The 17,043-nt window shown below is 43.1% G+C and overlaps 2 protein-coding genes across 3 annotated transcripts in view; one reads left to right on the top strand and one right to left on the bottom strand.

Annotated features, from left to right (window-relative positions):
• Positions 1 to 43: 43 nt before the first annotated feature.
• ecsit (ECSIT signaling integrator) lies at positions 44 to 4,085 on the bottom strand. The gene is made up of 7 exons (XM_014155622.2): positions 3,950 to 4,085; positions 3,488 to 3,649; positions 2,342 to 2,753; positions 1,919 to 2,197; positions 1,203 to 1,351; positions 869 to 974; positions 44 to 706 (listed from the first exon to the last, which is right to left on the bottom strand). Exons 2-7 carry the CDS (start codon positions 3,626 to 3,628, stop codon positions 447 to 449), a joined length of 1,347 nt encoding a protein of 448 aa, XP_014011097.1. The 5' UTR covers positions 3,629 to 3,649; positions 3,950 to 4,085; the 3' UTR covers positions 44 to 446.
• Positions 4,086 to 5,341: 1,256 nt separating this feature from the next.
• The window catches only part of LOC106577522 (echinoderm microtubule-associated protein-like 3), a 29,994-nt gene continuing 18,292 nt past the window's right edge, over positions 5,342 to 17,043 (top strand). For both annotated transcript variants that reach the window (XM_045701311.2, XM_014155619.3), the window contains exons 1-2: positions 5,342 to 5,573; positions 5,683 to 5,794. In XM_045701311.2, the coding sequence (XP_045557267.1) occupies positions 5,770 to 5,794 (25 nt within the window). In that variant the 5' untranslated portion in view covers positions 5,342 to 5,573; positions 5,683 to 5,769. The remainder of the gene's footprint in view (positions 5,574 to 5,682; positions 5,795 to 17,043) is intronic.

Below are 17,043 nucleotides of genomic sequence, written 5' to 3'. Positions count from 1 at the left end.
TATGTTACCATCCATCTTACATACCATACAAAAGAAACGGCTATAGAAGTAAATAATTTATTGTTTTGTGTTGATTTGAGCATATCTTGACACAGTCAAAATTCATAGTTCCTTCAAGAGCCTTATCAAAGGCATTCTTACAGCAACATCAAATGAGTTGAGGGCATCAGGTTACAGCCATACATTATCTACAGTATTTTTCCAATAGCTCACTTAAGCTTGGTTTCCTGAAAGATCATACATGAGTTGACTATAGCTGGGTACATTATAATTAGGTATTAAATCCACTTTAACTTGAAGACATCCTATGATTACCAGATTTTATGATGAGAGCCAGAAGTGACCTGACAAGAAGAACTAGTTATGATAAATGCGCTGTGACAGAAAGCTAGCTCTCCGAGTAATCTCTGGTGGTGAAGTAAGCTGTATCATAGTCCTGGCGCTGGTTACTGCTTCACTCCCTGGCTACGCTGATGCTCCTCCTCCACAACAATATCTGTCTCTACCTCCTCTTCGCCCTCCTCCCTGTACCCGGGTCCTGGGTCTGCCACTCCCTGGAGCTCCCTGGGGCCGGCCTCCAGGCGGAATAGGGTAGGGACACGGCCCAGGATGGGGTTGGTCTCCTGCAGGCCTGAGATCCATTGGTTCAGGGTGGCCTGATCGCCCTGGCTCGTCATACACATGGCGAACACCGGCCCTTCATCCACTGCAGAAAACAAGACGTATATCCTTTATCACTTACGATACACCACTGCACCTCCAAAGTCCCGTACGAATTCTTACAGCTGTGCCCCGCATCACTTTAGTTTGTGAGATATCTAAAGTTTTGTTGAATTGAACTGATTAGGTCCTAGGTGTTTTATCTTACCGTCTTCCACGTCGAAGCTGTCATCGTCCCCCATGTCACGGTCCAAGTCCAGGTCCAGCTGAAGAGGGAAGTCGAAACACCTCTCAGGGTCGTAAGGCTCCTCCACCTGACAGGGTGAAAACAGGTACGGTAATAAATCAACCGTTACTGCTCAAGCAAAAATAAAAGCATACAGTAACGCTATTATAATAGTACGGGACAGATACCACTGAGGCAATATTCATCATCAAAATGATAACATTGTAAATGCTACTGTTAAAATATACACCATTATTTACAAATACACAATGTTATCATTCCTTTGGCTTTAACAGAGTTGCACAGGGTCTCCCACCTTCTCCTCAGGGGGCAGTGGGTCAGCCCTGAGTATGTAGTAGTAGACACAGATCTTCCTCAGCCACAGGGGGAAGGGGCCCTCCACAAACACAGGCCTGTTGGGGTTATGTTTAGCTAGCAGCTCCATCTGGTCTGGGCTCTGGATCCCTAACACAGGGGGAAAGAGCAGAGAGGTAGGAATTAACATTGAGATGACAGAAACAACGTTTGTCATATGTTTGCATCCCCCAATACAGGGGTGTCAAACTTATTCCATGGAGGGTCTAGTGTCTGCTGGTTTTTCCTTTCAATTAAGCTCTAGACAACCAGGTGAGGAGAGTTCCTGACTAATCAGTGACCTTAATTCATAACTGCTCCCCAAGCGCTGAAGACGTGGATGTCGATCAGAGGCAGCCCCCCCAACCCCCCCCCCCCCCCCCCCCCCCCAACCCCACACCTGTGACTCAGAGGGGTTGGGTTAAATGCGGAAGACACATTTCAGTTGAAGGCATTCAGTTGTACAACTGACCAGGTATCCCCCTTTGCCTCCGTGGATTGAGTTTGACACATGCTGTAATACTGTTGATCTATTCAATTGATCATTGCTAACCTAAATATTTTCTGACCACAAAATACGAGCTATATCAACTGAAAACCCTTCAACTATAGAGTGAGAAAACCTTGGATTCGGATCAGAGTTTGCATGTAAAAGGAGAGGGAACTTTGATTATCTACCTACGACGTGTGGGAAGGTGATCTCTCCTGACTCAGAGATGTCGGTACAGGGCATCTGGTAGACGGTGACCTTAGCGTCCAGGTCGTTGGCGATGCGGTTGAGACTGAGGCGGGCCAGATCGACAGGATCCTCGGGGAGCTGCACGGGGACGGGGAAGGGGTTGGCGTGCTTGAACTTGGGGAACCAGTACATGATGCGCTGGTACTTCCTCATCGGGTGGCTCTTGTCCCCGAAGATCTGGACGATCAGGACCTTACTGTCGACATTTGGCATGATACCTGATGACACAACAACATTAATGCATGGCAAAAAGGGGGTCTGTCAATAAAAGGACACTAGCTATTTATTTGAATGGTTTGAAAGACACTGTTCTGAAAAACTGTTGGCCCAATCTCTCACTCACACGCTCCCTCCCCACCCACCATAGTTCTCCATCTGTTCCAGCAGGTGCACCCCACACTCCTGCTGTCGGGGGTAGTGGTTGAACATGCGCTGGATAAAATTCCTGGGGACAAACACCTCCTTGGGAAAGACATCCAACAGCTTGTTGTAGACTGTAAGGTCCCGTTCCACACCAAACTCTGGCATCTTCTTCAAGGCAGCGTATATGAACTCTACGTGACCCCGACGCCGTATGTCCCTCTTACTGAAGACATCCACCACTCTGTTGAAGGTGGCCTTAGTCTTGGCCTCCCTGGCCACCCTCTCAAACAGGTCATCGTGAGTGATCAGAGACTTGTCCTTCTTTACTCTATCCTCATGCTCTTCACCTGGGTCTGTGGGTACAGGTTGGCTCTTATAACATCCAGGGCTGCCATGGAAACGCCTGAGTGCCTGTTGATAACGAAGAAACGCATTGATGAGGAGATACAAGCAGTCGACATAGTTCAACAAAACGCATAAAAAGGTTATTCGACATTGATTTTTTTTTTTAAAGGATGCACAGAAACCACAAAAAATGTGTGGTGTTTTTAGTGAAAGATTATTTGTTTGCAATATGTGATCTATAGTATAGACTATGAGAGCTTCATAAGCTGTTCATTAATTGTTTGGTTTGAATAGTGTGAGAAGACAACATATGTGGTGAGAATCATAACAGGATATAAAAATAAATTCTCTCTCTTAAAGGCGCAGTAGCCTACATTGGGTGTACAATTTTCAATTACAGCATTATTTCATCTGCAGTTATTCTTCTGCCATTTATTCTGTTACCAATAATATTGACATGTTAATATTATCTTCTGATTGCATTTAGTTCAAAGATTAGACATAATTGTAATCTATTAGCTTCCAAAAAGCAAGTAGGTATAGCTAGCTGCCCGATAACACGTTCTGATGGAATGGCTTGTCCTGCACTTTGTAAAAACCTTCCGAAACAGCAATGTGAATTCAAAAGAGGACTCGAACCACAAAATAGGTGAAGTGAACTGGCAAGAGTTGAGTCCTCATTTAAAGGCAAGGGCAGTGTGAATACAAAGAGACCTGAGATCTTTAGCTTCTTCTTCTTTTACCCCGGAGTTTACTTTAAAGAGGCCTATATTTGAAAACCCCCCTCGGGAGTGACTTACCTGACCACATGTGTTGCGTACTGTTATTTGGGACAGTGCTGTGGCTGGCTGAAGCAGGGCAGCATGCTGGACAGCTGCTCTGACAGAGGGGGCCAGGAACCCTACACTCTGGAGCCGTAGTAGACAGCGGGCACCGTTCATAGTACATGCATCATGTGGATCCTAAGAGAAAACAGTGACATGATGAATAAGTTAAGCAGATGGGACAAATAGTACATGTACACTATTATTATTCTGCATCAACATGATTATTGTTACAAATTGCAAACACATAAGCGCAGTCTGCTGATCAATCTCTGTGGTTTTGAGGGGTTCATGACACGATTATTGACAGTAAAAGAGACAACCGACATACTGTAACGCACTGTGGAAAGCTAGTTAACTAAGTACTTATCTTCACGCTAGCTATAAGTAGCCATGTTTAAGTTATCAACTTGTGTGTGAAAGAAGCGCAATACTTACACGGCGAGGTTAATCTCCTTTGTATCAAGTCTCCTTCAGACATGTCTCTCCATGGGCACCTCCATGTTGAAACCGCTGTGGTATAAGGACCAGAGATATTACAAAATGCGTGAGATAGGATTCCCACTTGGTAATGAATGGAGGAACGTATAACACCCCACCCAACAGACTGTCGACTAATCGCGTAATTTTTAACAATTATTTTTATAGGTAGGCTAGTTGAGAACATATTCTCATTTACAACTGCGACCTGTCCAAGATAAAGCAAAGCAGTGCGATACAAACAACAACACAGAGTTACACATGGAATAAACAAACATACAGTCAATAATACAATAGAAAAAAATCTATATACAGTGTGTGCAAATGAGGTAGGATAAGGGAGGTAAGGCAATAAATAGTCAATAGTGGCGAAATAATTACAATATAGCAATTAAACACTGGAGTTATGTGTGCAGAATAGTCAGGGTATGAGTCGAGAAACTTGCCTATTTTTCTCTAAAGTATATCATGTCACGATTCAAAAGCTATACGATAATACAGAGAACAAGTTAATTATCTCACATCTCGGAAAATATTTGTAATGTTGTACTTTTTGAGCAAACGCCCCAATTGACTCCCATTCACTTCTTGAAGGGGAGCTCTCATTGTCCCATAATGGGCCCAGAATGCAAGGCGGCACATTGACGACGCATGGGCAACGTACACAATACTCGTTAAACGAGTTTTCCATCTCCTCAAAAGTGTTTCTGTTAGAATGCCGGGTTCATTTCCTGTTTCAACCACGTTTTCATTCCCCCATAATAACAGAAACAAGGACGCCGACACCCATTCCGCCATCATGTGTACATGCAGTACACAAACACGCCACGAAGTGGCAGGAAATCTATGTGAAAATCAAATCAGCTGAACAGAACTTTTGGACGACAGGGGGGTGTAACCAGTGATTTGTGATTTACACTAGATGGCTCATTTTGGGGGCACTGTGTTGAAGCCACCTCACCTTCATACTGGCACTCCCTTACCGGTGTAATTTTTGGGGGTGAAACTATAGAAATGCACTTATTAATGTCTACATTCGTTTCTACCACGTTTATTCTATTACAGACACTTTAACACTATATTATGTGAGCAAAACACAAATAAAAAATGAAAGAGAAATATTTACAAACATTCCCTAAAGTATCATTTTTTTAGATGACTAATGTTACTGTCCCCACTACAACAACAAAATCCTTAAATACATGTCATTTTGTCTATGAAACATTTATTTGAAATAATGTAGAATTGCATTCATTCCTATGGAGGACTGCTCCTACTGGGGAGTGCCAATATGGCCGACCGGTGTCTTCAGAGCCTTTCAATGGCCAATACATAGCGTTAGCAATCCAGTGTTTATATACATCATTAGGTGTATGTAACCCAAAAAGTTGTGTTACAAGTTTCAGTAAGGAGCATATTATTGCATGCACGTGTAGTCATATAAAAACGAGGGGATAGTTAACCTATCCTTGTCTCCAGGATAATATTTTTTGGCTATTCTAGTGCGGTGTGCATGTGAATCTATTGGGCGATTGTGCATTTTCCCACCCGATACTCAGTTAATTTCCTGGATTTATGTACAGTAAGTATTTGAGTGCATTTTTTTAGGCCAATCCTCTCCGGCAACTGCGTACGTTCGTTGCCATGCGTGCCTCCTCTCTTTTCTCAAGAACGACTTCTGACACCCTCAGGTAAACCAGCGGCATACAGTATGGAAAATACACCAAAAAACAAACTTCACTACTAGAGAACAGTAAATAACTCCTGGACAATCAATCATGGATGGTTCTACGAATAGTCTAGGTAAGTCAAGCATCTAAAATCTTATTTTTTAGGTAACTTTATATTTATTTAATTTTGAGTAGACTACACTGTAAATTGGCCGGTGTAACCTAGTTTAGATTTTTCATTGTAACATTTCTAGTGTTGATGGTGTAAATTAAAAGAACCTCAGTGTAGTCCCAATGCAGCTGTTTTTATCTCAATATCAAATAATTTCTGGGTAACAATTTAAGTACCTTAATGTGATAGTTTTCAATAAAAATTGTCAAAAATAAACAAAAATAGATTCTTAGCAAAATGCTATTTCTCAAGCAACAATTTTGCTAGGACTTCCTGGACATGGTCTGAGAGAGTGGCCTAATTGGTGGAACTTAATGGGAGGGATGTGTAACCTGAACTAGCTATTATGATTGGCAGAGAGGAGGGCAAACTCTCTATGAATTTATACAGGCGGTCCAAAAAACCCACCCAGTAAAACAAGCTAAAATTTCAGGCAATCTTTTCTAACACATTCTACAGGAAAAGTGTATTATCATAATTTTCATAATTAAACAGTATTATTTCAACCTCATGTGGAAATGTATATAAAACACATGGACATTTCGTTTTTGACTGCTCTGCCCCTTTAATAACCAGAGTTGAACCAAAACCACGGCCATATTTTTATCATATTTCCCAGCATGCTCAATTGCAGGTTGATTTAAAAAAAAAATGTTTTTTGGTTTGTTTCAATGTTTTTGCATGCACATTGATTCATTAATCTTATGCTAATCAATTATAAATAACACATTTTTCTAAACTAATCATATCTGTTACTAGGCCTTATTGCACCCATTACTGAAATGGTTTAGATGATTTAGGTAGTCTAATACACCAGGTGAATACTTGATTGTCAAACTTCTCATTCCAAAATCTTGGGCATTAATATGCAGTTGGTTCCCCTTTTGCTGCTACAACTGCCTCCACTCTTCTGGGAAGGCTTTCCACTAGATGTTGGAACATTGCTGCGGGGACTTGCTTCCATTCAGCTACAAGAGCATTAGTGAGGTCGGGCACTGGCTCGCAGTCTGCATTCCAATTCATCCCAAAGGTGTTCAATGGGGTTGTGGTCAGGGCTCTATGCAGGCCAGTCAAGTTCTTCCACACCGATCTTGACCAAAAAATGTGTATGGACCTCTCATTTGGGCATTGTCATGCGGAAACAGGAAAGGACCTTCCTCAAACTGTGGCCACAAAGTTGTAAGCACAGAATCGTCTAAAATGTCATTGTATGGTGTAGCGTTAAGATTTCACTTCACTGGAACTAAGGGGCCTAGCCCGAACCATGAAAAACAGCCCCAGGCAATTATTCCTCCTCTACCTTATTTTACAGTTGGCATTATGCAGTGGGGTAGGTAGCGTTCTCCTGGCATCCGCCAAACCCAGATTCGTCAGTTGGACTGCCAGTTGGTGAAGCGTGATTCATCACTCCAGAGAACGGGTTTCCACTGCTCCAGAGTCCAATGGCGGCAAGCTTTACACCACTCCAGCCGACGCTTGGCATTGCGCATGTTGATCTTAGGCTTGTTTGCGGCTGCTCGACCATGATAAACAGCCCCAGACCATTATTCCTCCTCTACCATATTTTACAGTTGGCACTATGCAGTGGGGTAGGTAGCGTTCTCCTGGCATGAATCTCCTGACCAACAGTTATTGTGCTGACGTTGGTTCCAGAGGCAGTTTGGAACTCTGTAGTGAGTGTTGCAACCGAGGACAGATGATTTTTACTTGCTTTAGCACTCGGCGGTCCCGTTCTGTGAGCTTCTGTGGCCCACCACTATGTGGCTGAGCTCTTCAGTATGGGCCATTCTACTGCCAATGTTTGTCTATGGAGATTGCATGACTATGTGCTCACTTTTATACACCTGTCAGCAACGAGTGTGACTGAAATAGCCGAATCCACTAATTTGAAGGGGTGTCCTCATACTTTGGGCCGTGTAGTGTTTCTTGGTTTTCCTAACCCCGGGCAGTCTTTCTGAATGCAGGTTGCGGCTGAATAAAAAAACGTTGGATATCCCCACTCTGGCTGGATTCCAATAGGAATTAAGTCACTTTGCAAGCCAGCATAATGTGAGTTGCAGGCCTGATGTGGCCTGTAAACCATGAGTTTCAGGCCACCGAATTTCAGGCCTTTAAAATACAGCCTTATGAAATACAATTATTTAAGACAATAGAATATGTATTTTAATTATTACATATTCACTTAGGATTTCACTAGGTGAAGGCCACAGGTCTGAAAATGAATGAATGCAACAACCATGTCTCTGTCACTGACAAATACATTCATGGGTGGTAACTCTGCAATTCACTCGAAAGGCGAGGCACACTGAGAAATATGCAAATAAGGCTTTACACTAAGCAAAGTGTTAATTTAACACTGAAAAGTGTGGACCCATATAGACACTGTAACAGTGTGACATTTAACAGTCTGTGTTGATTTAACACTTGAGAATTTGCTGTGTGCTTTTCACCTGTCAAGCCCACTCAATAGAACGGTTACTTATGTGGGTTTATCAGTTTGCAAATTACAAAACAGCATGTAAACTTTATGTGCATAACATGCAATTGCAAAACAGAAAACAACATATGTTTGCAATTGTTATAAATGAGTAACATCCATTTGATGATGACCTAGGGCCAGTGATTTTTTTTATTGCAAAAATAGTATAGTACAACATGTTCTTGCTCACTGTTTTCAATCGTGAAATTGCACTTTGTTGTATCCTATAGACCTATAGACAGGTGTGAAACAAAGTAACTTCTATGGAATGGCAGGCGTGAGAACTGAATGTTATCTTGAGTGTTACTTTGTTTCTCTCCCAAATGGATAGGAGGCTACAAAGTATCAAGTTCCGTTTCGATGCCAACAAATTACCGGATGCCAGATTTGCTCCTTAGTTTGTATCTGTCTCTCTACAGTTGCTGTAGTTGTTGGACCACCAGCTGCACAGGAGACATTTCAGATGTTCCTAGGTTAAGCAAGAGAGGAACTCATTAAAAAGTCATTTGCATCATCAGCATATTGAAACAGGATGTTTATTAGTTTTAAGAGTATCCCCTACCACGATGCATGCACCAATTTGTGATAACCCCAACATCTGGGCCCCAAATGTCTTCACCATGGTTTTAAATGGGACAAAAACTCAGTCTGTGGCTCTTATTCTAATTGTTTATGCCTCCTTTTTGCAGTGGCATTGGTTATGCTCCTGCCTTGACAATGGAACTTTTACTGCTTCTATAATGACTGAGTACAATGGGAGCCATTGTGGCACATCTGTTACTGTCCCACCTCATGTGCTGATGTTTTGTTTACTGTCTTGTAAAATAGTGGGTGGTTAGGCACACATGGGAACACACAGGGGAACAGTCAACATCACGTGGGCAGACCCCCGTTAGCATCTCTGGGCAAGGCCTGTCTGTCAGTATGTCTCACTGACTAGAATACGTCCTCGTTAGCACAGATCTAGGATCAGCTCACCCTACGGCAATCCTACACTCAACCATTTGAGGGCTTAAGAAACAAAACTGCCCTCAGATCAGCGCTATGTGTTATTCAGTAAGAAGGATTGGGGTGTCAGTGTGAGTCAGCAAGTTTACATTCAGGGGTCATTGTCTGCCTCTGTGGGTGTTAGGCTGAACTGTCCATCAAATCACCTTCCTCTCTGTCTCTCTCCACTGCACGCTGACACTACCATGCTGCTCAGTCACCAATCACAAATCAATGCTGACGAGGGTCTAAGAACTTGTCAATGTCCGTTAACTTCATTCAATACTGCATTTTCATTGCAGTTTATAATTGTTTCTTACAAATTGAAAATCGGTTCATTGTTCTGACAAGATCTGTGTCCCAGTCCCTCGAGTACCTAAGCTGTTACATTAATCACCCATATAAAGCCGAAATCTACGGTAAACATATTTAAAAAAAATCCACTTCAGATATGTTTAAATTGAGAGAGAAAAAGGTAGGGGCTTTTAACAGTTGACTATATCCAGAAGCTCTTTGCACTACTGTGTGTGTGTGAGAGATCATACCTCTATTTCTGTTGGATTTATGCTGCCTTTTACAAGCAGTCAACAGAATACTTCATAGCTTTGTTATCTGCAAGCAAAGCAAGTCTGGTCTTGCATCATTTCCCTCTGATTTAGACTTGGCATCACAATCAGCTCAGTGACAGTGTTGACCCCAAACAGCTCAAGAGAAATCTGCTTGTGCGTTTTAAATGTTTATTTTTAGATTGCTTAGATCCTCTTCATCTTGTGTTTAGCCTCAATATTTGCGGCCAATATTTAATCTTCAGCTGGTACCAAGTACAGAGTATTATATGGTAGGCTTTGGTGAGGGTGTGTTATGGATTGATGAAGACGATAGTCCACAGTTACCGCCATTCAATCAGACAATTCTACTCTGAATTCTCTCATTCGATAATAAGGTCTGATCGTTAAAAAAAAGAAGAAAAGTTTTCTATTGAACTTTGGACAGGGAGGTATAGCAGCAGGCAGTATTCATTTCTCTGCATATATTCTCTAACGCGGGGTGAGACAGTGAGTGTTCCACTGTGATATGTCTGTCTGTTTCGGGTTCAGAGTGACGAGTTAGACTGAAGACGGCATCGCCCACCGCCCCGTGCAGGGGAGTACAGTACGGCACAGGATGTGTTGTGGCGGCGACACGCTCGTGATCACACGGGTCCCGGGGACAAGTGACGGGGAAGGACGCTCTCTGTAGGTGGTGATGCTGCCATGGTGGTGGTGTTCACAGGAAGGAGCTGACAGGGTGGGCGAACTGTGGGAAGACGCTGTATGTCTGTGTGTGTGAGAGAGAGAGACTCAACCAGCTGTCACTGCTGACTCTTCTGAGAGTCTGGGTTGGAAAAATAGCCACTTCTCAATTTAGACTGTTTGAACAACAATGAAGTAACAATGATCAATCAATCACATTTATTTGACACATCCCTGTTTACATCGGCAGCTGTCACAAAGTGCTTATAAAGACGCCCAGTCTAAAACCCCAAAGAGTAAGCAATGCAGAAGCACAGTGGCTAGGAAAAACTCCCTAGAGAGGAACCAGGCTCCGAGGGGAGGTCCTCTTCTGGCTGTGCCGGGTGGGGATTATGATAAATCACTCAAAATAGGCCCAATATATTAAGGTGACCTTCTAGATATATAGGAAATTGACTTTGATACAGCAACATAAGAATGAAGTGGAATTGGAGAAGAGAAAACATTTTTTTTTTTTAAGTTAGAGACGATAGCGTCCCCATAACCATAAAACCACTACCTTGATTGAAAAGTACTTTTTCCTTGAATGAAACTACTGTTCTTCAAAAAGTCAGCCTGGGCAAGAGTGACTTTTTTTGAGAGGGAGCTGAGCAAATTGATTGAAACATTCTCCAAATTGGATGAGAAAGGTAGCGGCTTGGGCAAATGCACTCCGAACAAAGAGTCCGTTTGCTCTGTCCAAACCCGCTTGGCTCCTCATGGAACAAGACCTTAGATGACCCAGGCCGCTCAGCATATACAGCAAGTGATAGTGAAATTGACTACTAGAGCAACATCCTACAAGGTTATAACCTAGCTAGAAACCTATCCGAACCTGTCCTCACTCAAGATTCAGTCGTAATTGTGTCGTTTTCTTTTCCTGCCAGTATTGTCGTTTTTATCAGCCAATAATCAGTGACGGTTCTGATCTGTCTTTGTGTTAAGGTGTCAATCTCTGAAAAACATTGGCTTCAACTTAACCCTTGAATGACAATTTGTAGTTTTGAGGCGTTGAGGCGTTGAGGCGTTGTTAGTTTCTCACACAATCATGGTCTTTCAGTCACTGTCATCAAGTCAGTATAAAGCCAGTAGAGAATGTTGTTTTCATTTCCTACCAGTATTGTCGTTTTATCAGCATATCGTCTTTGTGATGGTTCTGATTTGTCTTTGTGATATGTCGTTGAACCCTGGACAAACATTGGCTTTAACTGAGCGCTTGAATAACTATTTGTAGTATGAGTTTCTCACTGTCATCGAAGGAGAGCGAGAGAGAGAGAGAGAGCGTGTCACTCACTCACTCACTCACTCCAATCAGACCAGAGACCACACTCCAATTCAGCTCTCTAGCTGTGGCCAACTCTTGATTGCTTCCAGCCCCGTGCAGTCAGCCATTGTGAATCTCTCCTCTCCAGCTTCTTCTAAACTACTGTGACTGGCCCTCAGGCCAGTTGTAAGACAAAAAAGAGAAGCAGGGAAATGTGTAATAGCTGTGTGTGTGTGTGCATGCTTGTTAGGCTACGTTTACACAGGAAGCCCAATTCTGATCTTTTGCCCAATTATTGGCAAAAGAGCTGAAAGATTGGAGTTGGGCTGCCTGTACACTTAGCCTCAGTGTGCATGTGACCGTGTGTGTAAGCAAATAACCCTCGCTGGTTCTCTTTAACTAAGTACAGCATTATTGCACTGGAAGAAAGGAAACATGTCCCCCTCTTCCCTTTCGCCTCCTGGACATCCTATCCCCATCTGTTGCTCCCGTTCACAACTATAAATACCATACCTCCCCTAAAAACGGACCAAGAACACAAACCTCTAATTACTTCCCGATGTGTTCAGGAGTGCTATTGGCTACGTTCTTGAACATCCCCCTGAAAGTCAAAGATGGCCTGTGGCTAGAACTGCAACAGTTCTTGATCTTATGTCTCATCATGAATAAATGCATAGTTACAAGGTATACTATATATACACAATAGTATGTGGACACCCCTTCAAATTAGTGGATTCGGCTATTTCAGCCACACCTATTGCTGACAGGTGTATAAAATTGAGCACACAGCCATGCAATCTCCATAGGAAACAAAAGGCAGTAGAATGGCCTTACTGAAGAGCTCAGAGACGGTCTACGTGGCACTGTCATAGGATGCCACCTCTCCAACAAGTCAGTTCATCATATTTCTGAACTGCTAGAGCTGCCCTGGTCAATTGTAAGTGCTGTTATTGTGAAGTGGATATGTCTAGGCGCAACAATGGCTTAGCCACAAAGCGGTAGGCCACACAAACTCACAGACCGGGAATGCTGAGTGCCTGTCCTCAGTTCCAACACTACTACCGAGTTCCAAACTGCCTCTGGAACCTACGTCAGCACAATAACTGTTGGAGCTTCATGAAATGGGTTTCCATGGACTAGCAGCTGCACATAAGCCTAAGATCACCATGCGCCATGCCAAGCGTTGGCTGGAGTGGTGTAAAGCTCGCCGCCATTGGACTCTGGAGCAGTGGAAATGCGTTCTCTGGAGTGATGAATCACGCTTCACCATCTGGCAGTCTGACAGACGAATCTGGGTTTGGCGGATGCCAGGAGAATGCTACTTGCCCCAATGCATAGTGCCAACTGTAAAGTTTGGTGGAGGAAGAATAATGGTCTGGGGCTGTTTTCATGGTTTGGGCTGCACAGAGCCCTGACCTCAACCCTATCGAACACCTTCGGGATGAATTGTAACTCTGACTGCGAGCCAGGCCTAATCGCCCAATATCAGTACCCAATGTCACTAATGCTCTTGTGGCTGAATGTTCCAAAATCTAGTGGAAAGCCTTCCCAGAAGAGTGGAGGTTGTTATTTTACCTTTATTTAACTAGGCAAGTCAGTTAAGAACACATTTTTATTTTCAATGAAGGCCTAGGAACAGTGGGTTAACTGCCTTGTTCAGGGGCAGAACGACAGATTTGTACCATGTCAGCTCGGAGATTCGAACTTGCAACCTTTCGGTTACTAGTCCAACGCTCTAACCACTAGCCTACCCTGCCACCCCAGGGTAGCCTTTATAGCAGCAAAGGGGGACCAACTCCATATTAATGCCCATGATTTTGGAATGAGATGTTCGACGAGCAGGTCTCCACATACTTTTGGTCATACTTTTGGTCATGCAGTAACTCTCCTTTGCGAGTGCAGACATACCTGCAACAATGCGATCTGGGACTGCAAGTGCCCAACTGTACCTTTTTGTACATGCCAACTGTACCTGCAAGTGCCCAACCAGGCCCAACTGTATCCTTTAAAAATGGCTAAGGTCTCTCACCCAATTTTGTTATGGTGAAGACGTTATAGGTACCACACCGGCACACCACTGGTTGCTGTAGGAGTCTTATGGCAGATACTGTTTTCCATGAAAAATGTACTCTGCACACTAGCTTTATAGGTACATGTATTGAAATGGAGCTCTTTATTATTGGTTTCATTAGTGGTTTCAGTTTTAATGGTTAGCATTAGCAACAGCGGCTGTGGGGCTACCAGGAGAGGGCTAATATTGCAAGGCTAACCTTACATGCAGTATATTGGCATTCATGCAATTGCTCCAAGATTCTGCCCACGTTCTTGGCTACATCTTTCATACCCCCTGTGACTCATAGAAGCCATGTTTGCTTAGATCAGACCTGTGATTATTGGCATGAAATACTAGTATGGCTCCTTTCACAACAGATAATGATAATGCACTATCTTTTCATTCAAATATATTAACGATGATGTTCAAAGCCCTATGATTCAGAGGTGCGGGCCCACACAATCTGAGGTTAATCAAGACGCACTCTACCTTATACACACGCTGTCGTACAATGTTTGTCCTGTGCAACGTTTACGTCAGTCATTTGTGCATGAAGTTTAAGCCCCTTTCCTGCAGAAACGCTGGGGTTGTGGGAGTGTTGTTGCCTCATGAGATTGTTTTTGTACATGTGTTTGGCCAGAAGTTAGGATGTGATAATCATTCTCTCTGTGTGTGTTAATGGTGCGCGGGTCAGCAGTTTTTTTTGTTTGTTTTCATCCGCCCGCAATAGCTGATAACCCATCCGCAACCGCCCGACGATACAGTGCATTCGGGAAAGTGTTTAGACCCCTAGACTTTTTCCACATTTTGTTATGTTACAGCCTTATTCTAAAATGGATTAAATAGTTTCCCCCCCCATCAATCTACAGACAATACCCCATAATGACAAAGCAAAAACAGTTTTTTAGACATTTTTGCAAAAACTGAAATATCAAATGTACCTAGGTATTCAGACCCTTTACTTACTTGTTGAAGCACCTTCGGCAGCGATTACAGCCTCGAGTCTTCTTGGGTGTGACGCTACAACCTTTGCACACCTGTATTTGGGGAGTTTCTCCCATTCTACTCTGCAGATCCTCTCCAGCTCTGTCAGGTTGGATGGGGAGCTTCGCTGCACAAGTATTTTTTTCTCTCCAAAGTTGTTCGATCAGGTTCAAGTCCGGGCTCTGGCTGGGCCACTCAACAAAGCCACTCCTGCGTTGTCTTGGCTGTGTGCTTAGGGTCGTTGTCCTTTTGGAAGGTGAACCGTCGCCCCAGTCTGAGGTCCTGAGCGCTCTGGAGCAGGTTTTCATCAACGATCTCTCTGTACTTTGCTCCATTCATCTTTCCCTCAATCCTGACTAGTCTTCCAGTCCCTACCACTGAATAGCATCCCCACAGCATGATGCTGCCACCACCACACTTCACCGTAGGGATGGTGTCAGGTTTCGTCCAGACGTGACGCTTGGCATTCAGGCCAAAGCATTCAATCTTGCTTTCATCAGACCAGAGAATCTTGTTTCTCATAGTTCGAGAGTCCTTTAAGTGCCTTTTGGCAAACTCCAAGTGGGCTGTCATGTGCTTTTTACCGAGGAGTGGCTTCCGTCTCGTCACTCTACCATAAAGATATGATTGGTGGAATGCTGCAGAGATGGTTGTCCTTCTGGAAGGTTCTCCCATCTCCACAGAGGAACTCTGTCAGAGTGACCATCGGGTTCGTGGTCACCTCTCTGACCAAGGCCCTTCTTCCCCCAATTGCTCAGTTTGGCCGGGCGGCCAGCTCTAGAAAGCTCTAGTGTGTGGTTCCAAACTTCTTTCATTTAAGAATGATGGAGGCCATCAAGTTGTAGAAAACATCTCAAGGATGATCAATGGAAACAGGATGCACCTGAGCTCAATGTTGAGTTTCATAGTAAAGGGTCTGAATACATATGTAAATAAGGTATATCTGGGTTTTTTTATTTTATACATTTGCAAAAATGTCTAAACCTGTTTTCGCTTTGTCATTATGTGGTATTGTGTGTAGATTGATTTAAAGAATTTGTTTTATTCAGTCCATTTCAGAATAAGGCTGTAACGTAACAAAATGTGGAGAAAGAGAAGGGTTGTGAATACTTTCCGAATGCACCGTATGTGATGGGCTAGTGAAAATCTGTGACCCGCACCCGACCCTAACCCACTAATATAGAAAATGCGCTGCAGGCTAGTCAGACAGCGGAACGAGTTTTTGACAGGGGGTGCCGAATTTCTTTTGCCTGATTTAGATGTTTCTGCTTATAATTTCAGACATTTTGGTAGGCTATTTTTTTTTGTCAGCTTGTATATAATTTAGATACATGTAGCTTCTCTTCTGTCATTATACGTTACCCTAGAAGACTAAACTCTTGCTCACCAAAGTAATGTCATAAATTTATGGAATGAATGCTTCAATTTAGTTGACATCGGTAAAGTTCTGTCATCTCTGCAGAGCGAAGAGATTTAGGGACCGGGGAGAAAATGCAATAGTTTAACTCAAAAAAATAAACTAAAGATTTTCTGTGCAAAATGTCCATATGACATCAATTTGACCGGTTGTAAATAGAAAGATTTGAAAACGACCCAGACCCAACATGTTTCTGATAACATTTCAGTTTGGCTTGGATGCATATTTTATGTGGTTGAAATACTATCAGCTTTCAAGATACTTATAAAGATAGCACCTCTACACGAACAGAGGGTTGGTGCCACTTTACTTGGGGAGGACAGGCTCGTGGTTATGGCTGGAGCAGAATCAGTGGAATGGTATCAAACGCATGATTTGATGCCATTCCATTTGCTTCGTTCCAGCCGTTATTATGAGCGGTCCTAACCTCCACAGTCTCTACTGATACAGACGGTATCTAACGGCGCATTATCTCAAGATGCTGAAATAAATAAATGATATTTCTCCACTCCTGTTCCTGAGTCCAAGTTTAGCCTATGTTTTGTGTATCGTTTTACTGCAAGAAATGCTTAATTTTGCAGGAGTTAATATATAGGCTCAGTTTGCATTTAACCCAGTGGGCTACAGTTCCCTTGACATGCCATATGCCTATTTGAAGTCCCCGTCTTGTGACTGTCAGATTTGTATGGCGCTTCACAATCATCACACTTAACATAGCCTGCACTGCTCTCATCATCTTTTACCACTTAGCCAAA

The sequence above is a fragment of the Salmo salar genome, chromosome 18 (genome assembly GCF_965601325.2).
Source record: "Salmo salar chromosome 18, fSalSal1, whole genome shotgun sequence".
NCBI classification, from domain to species: domain Eukaryota; kingdom Metazoa; phylum Chordata; class Actinopteri; order Salmoniformes; family Salmonidae; genus Salmo; species Salmo salar.
The sequence above is the reverse complement of the archived record's forward strand: the minus strand, read 5'-3'. Positions and strand labels throughout refer to the sequence as shown.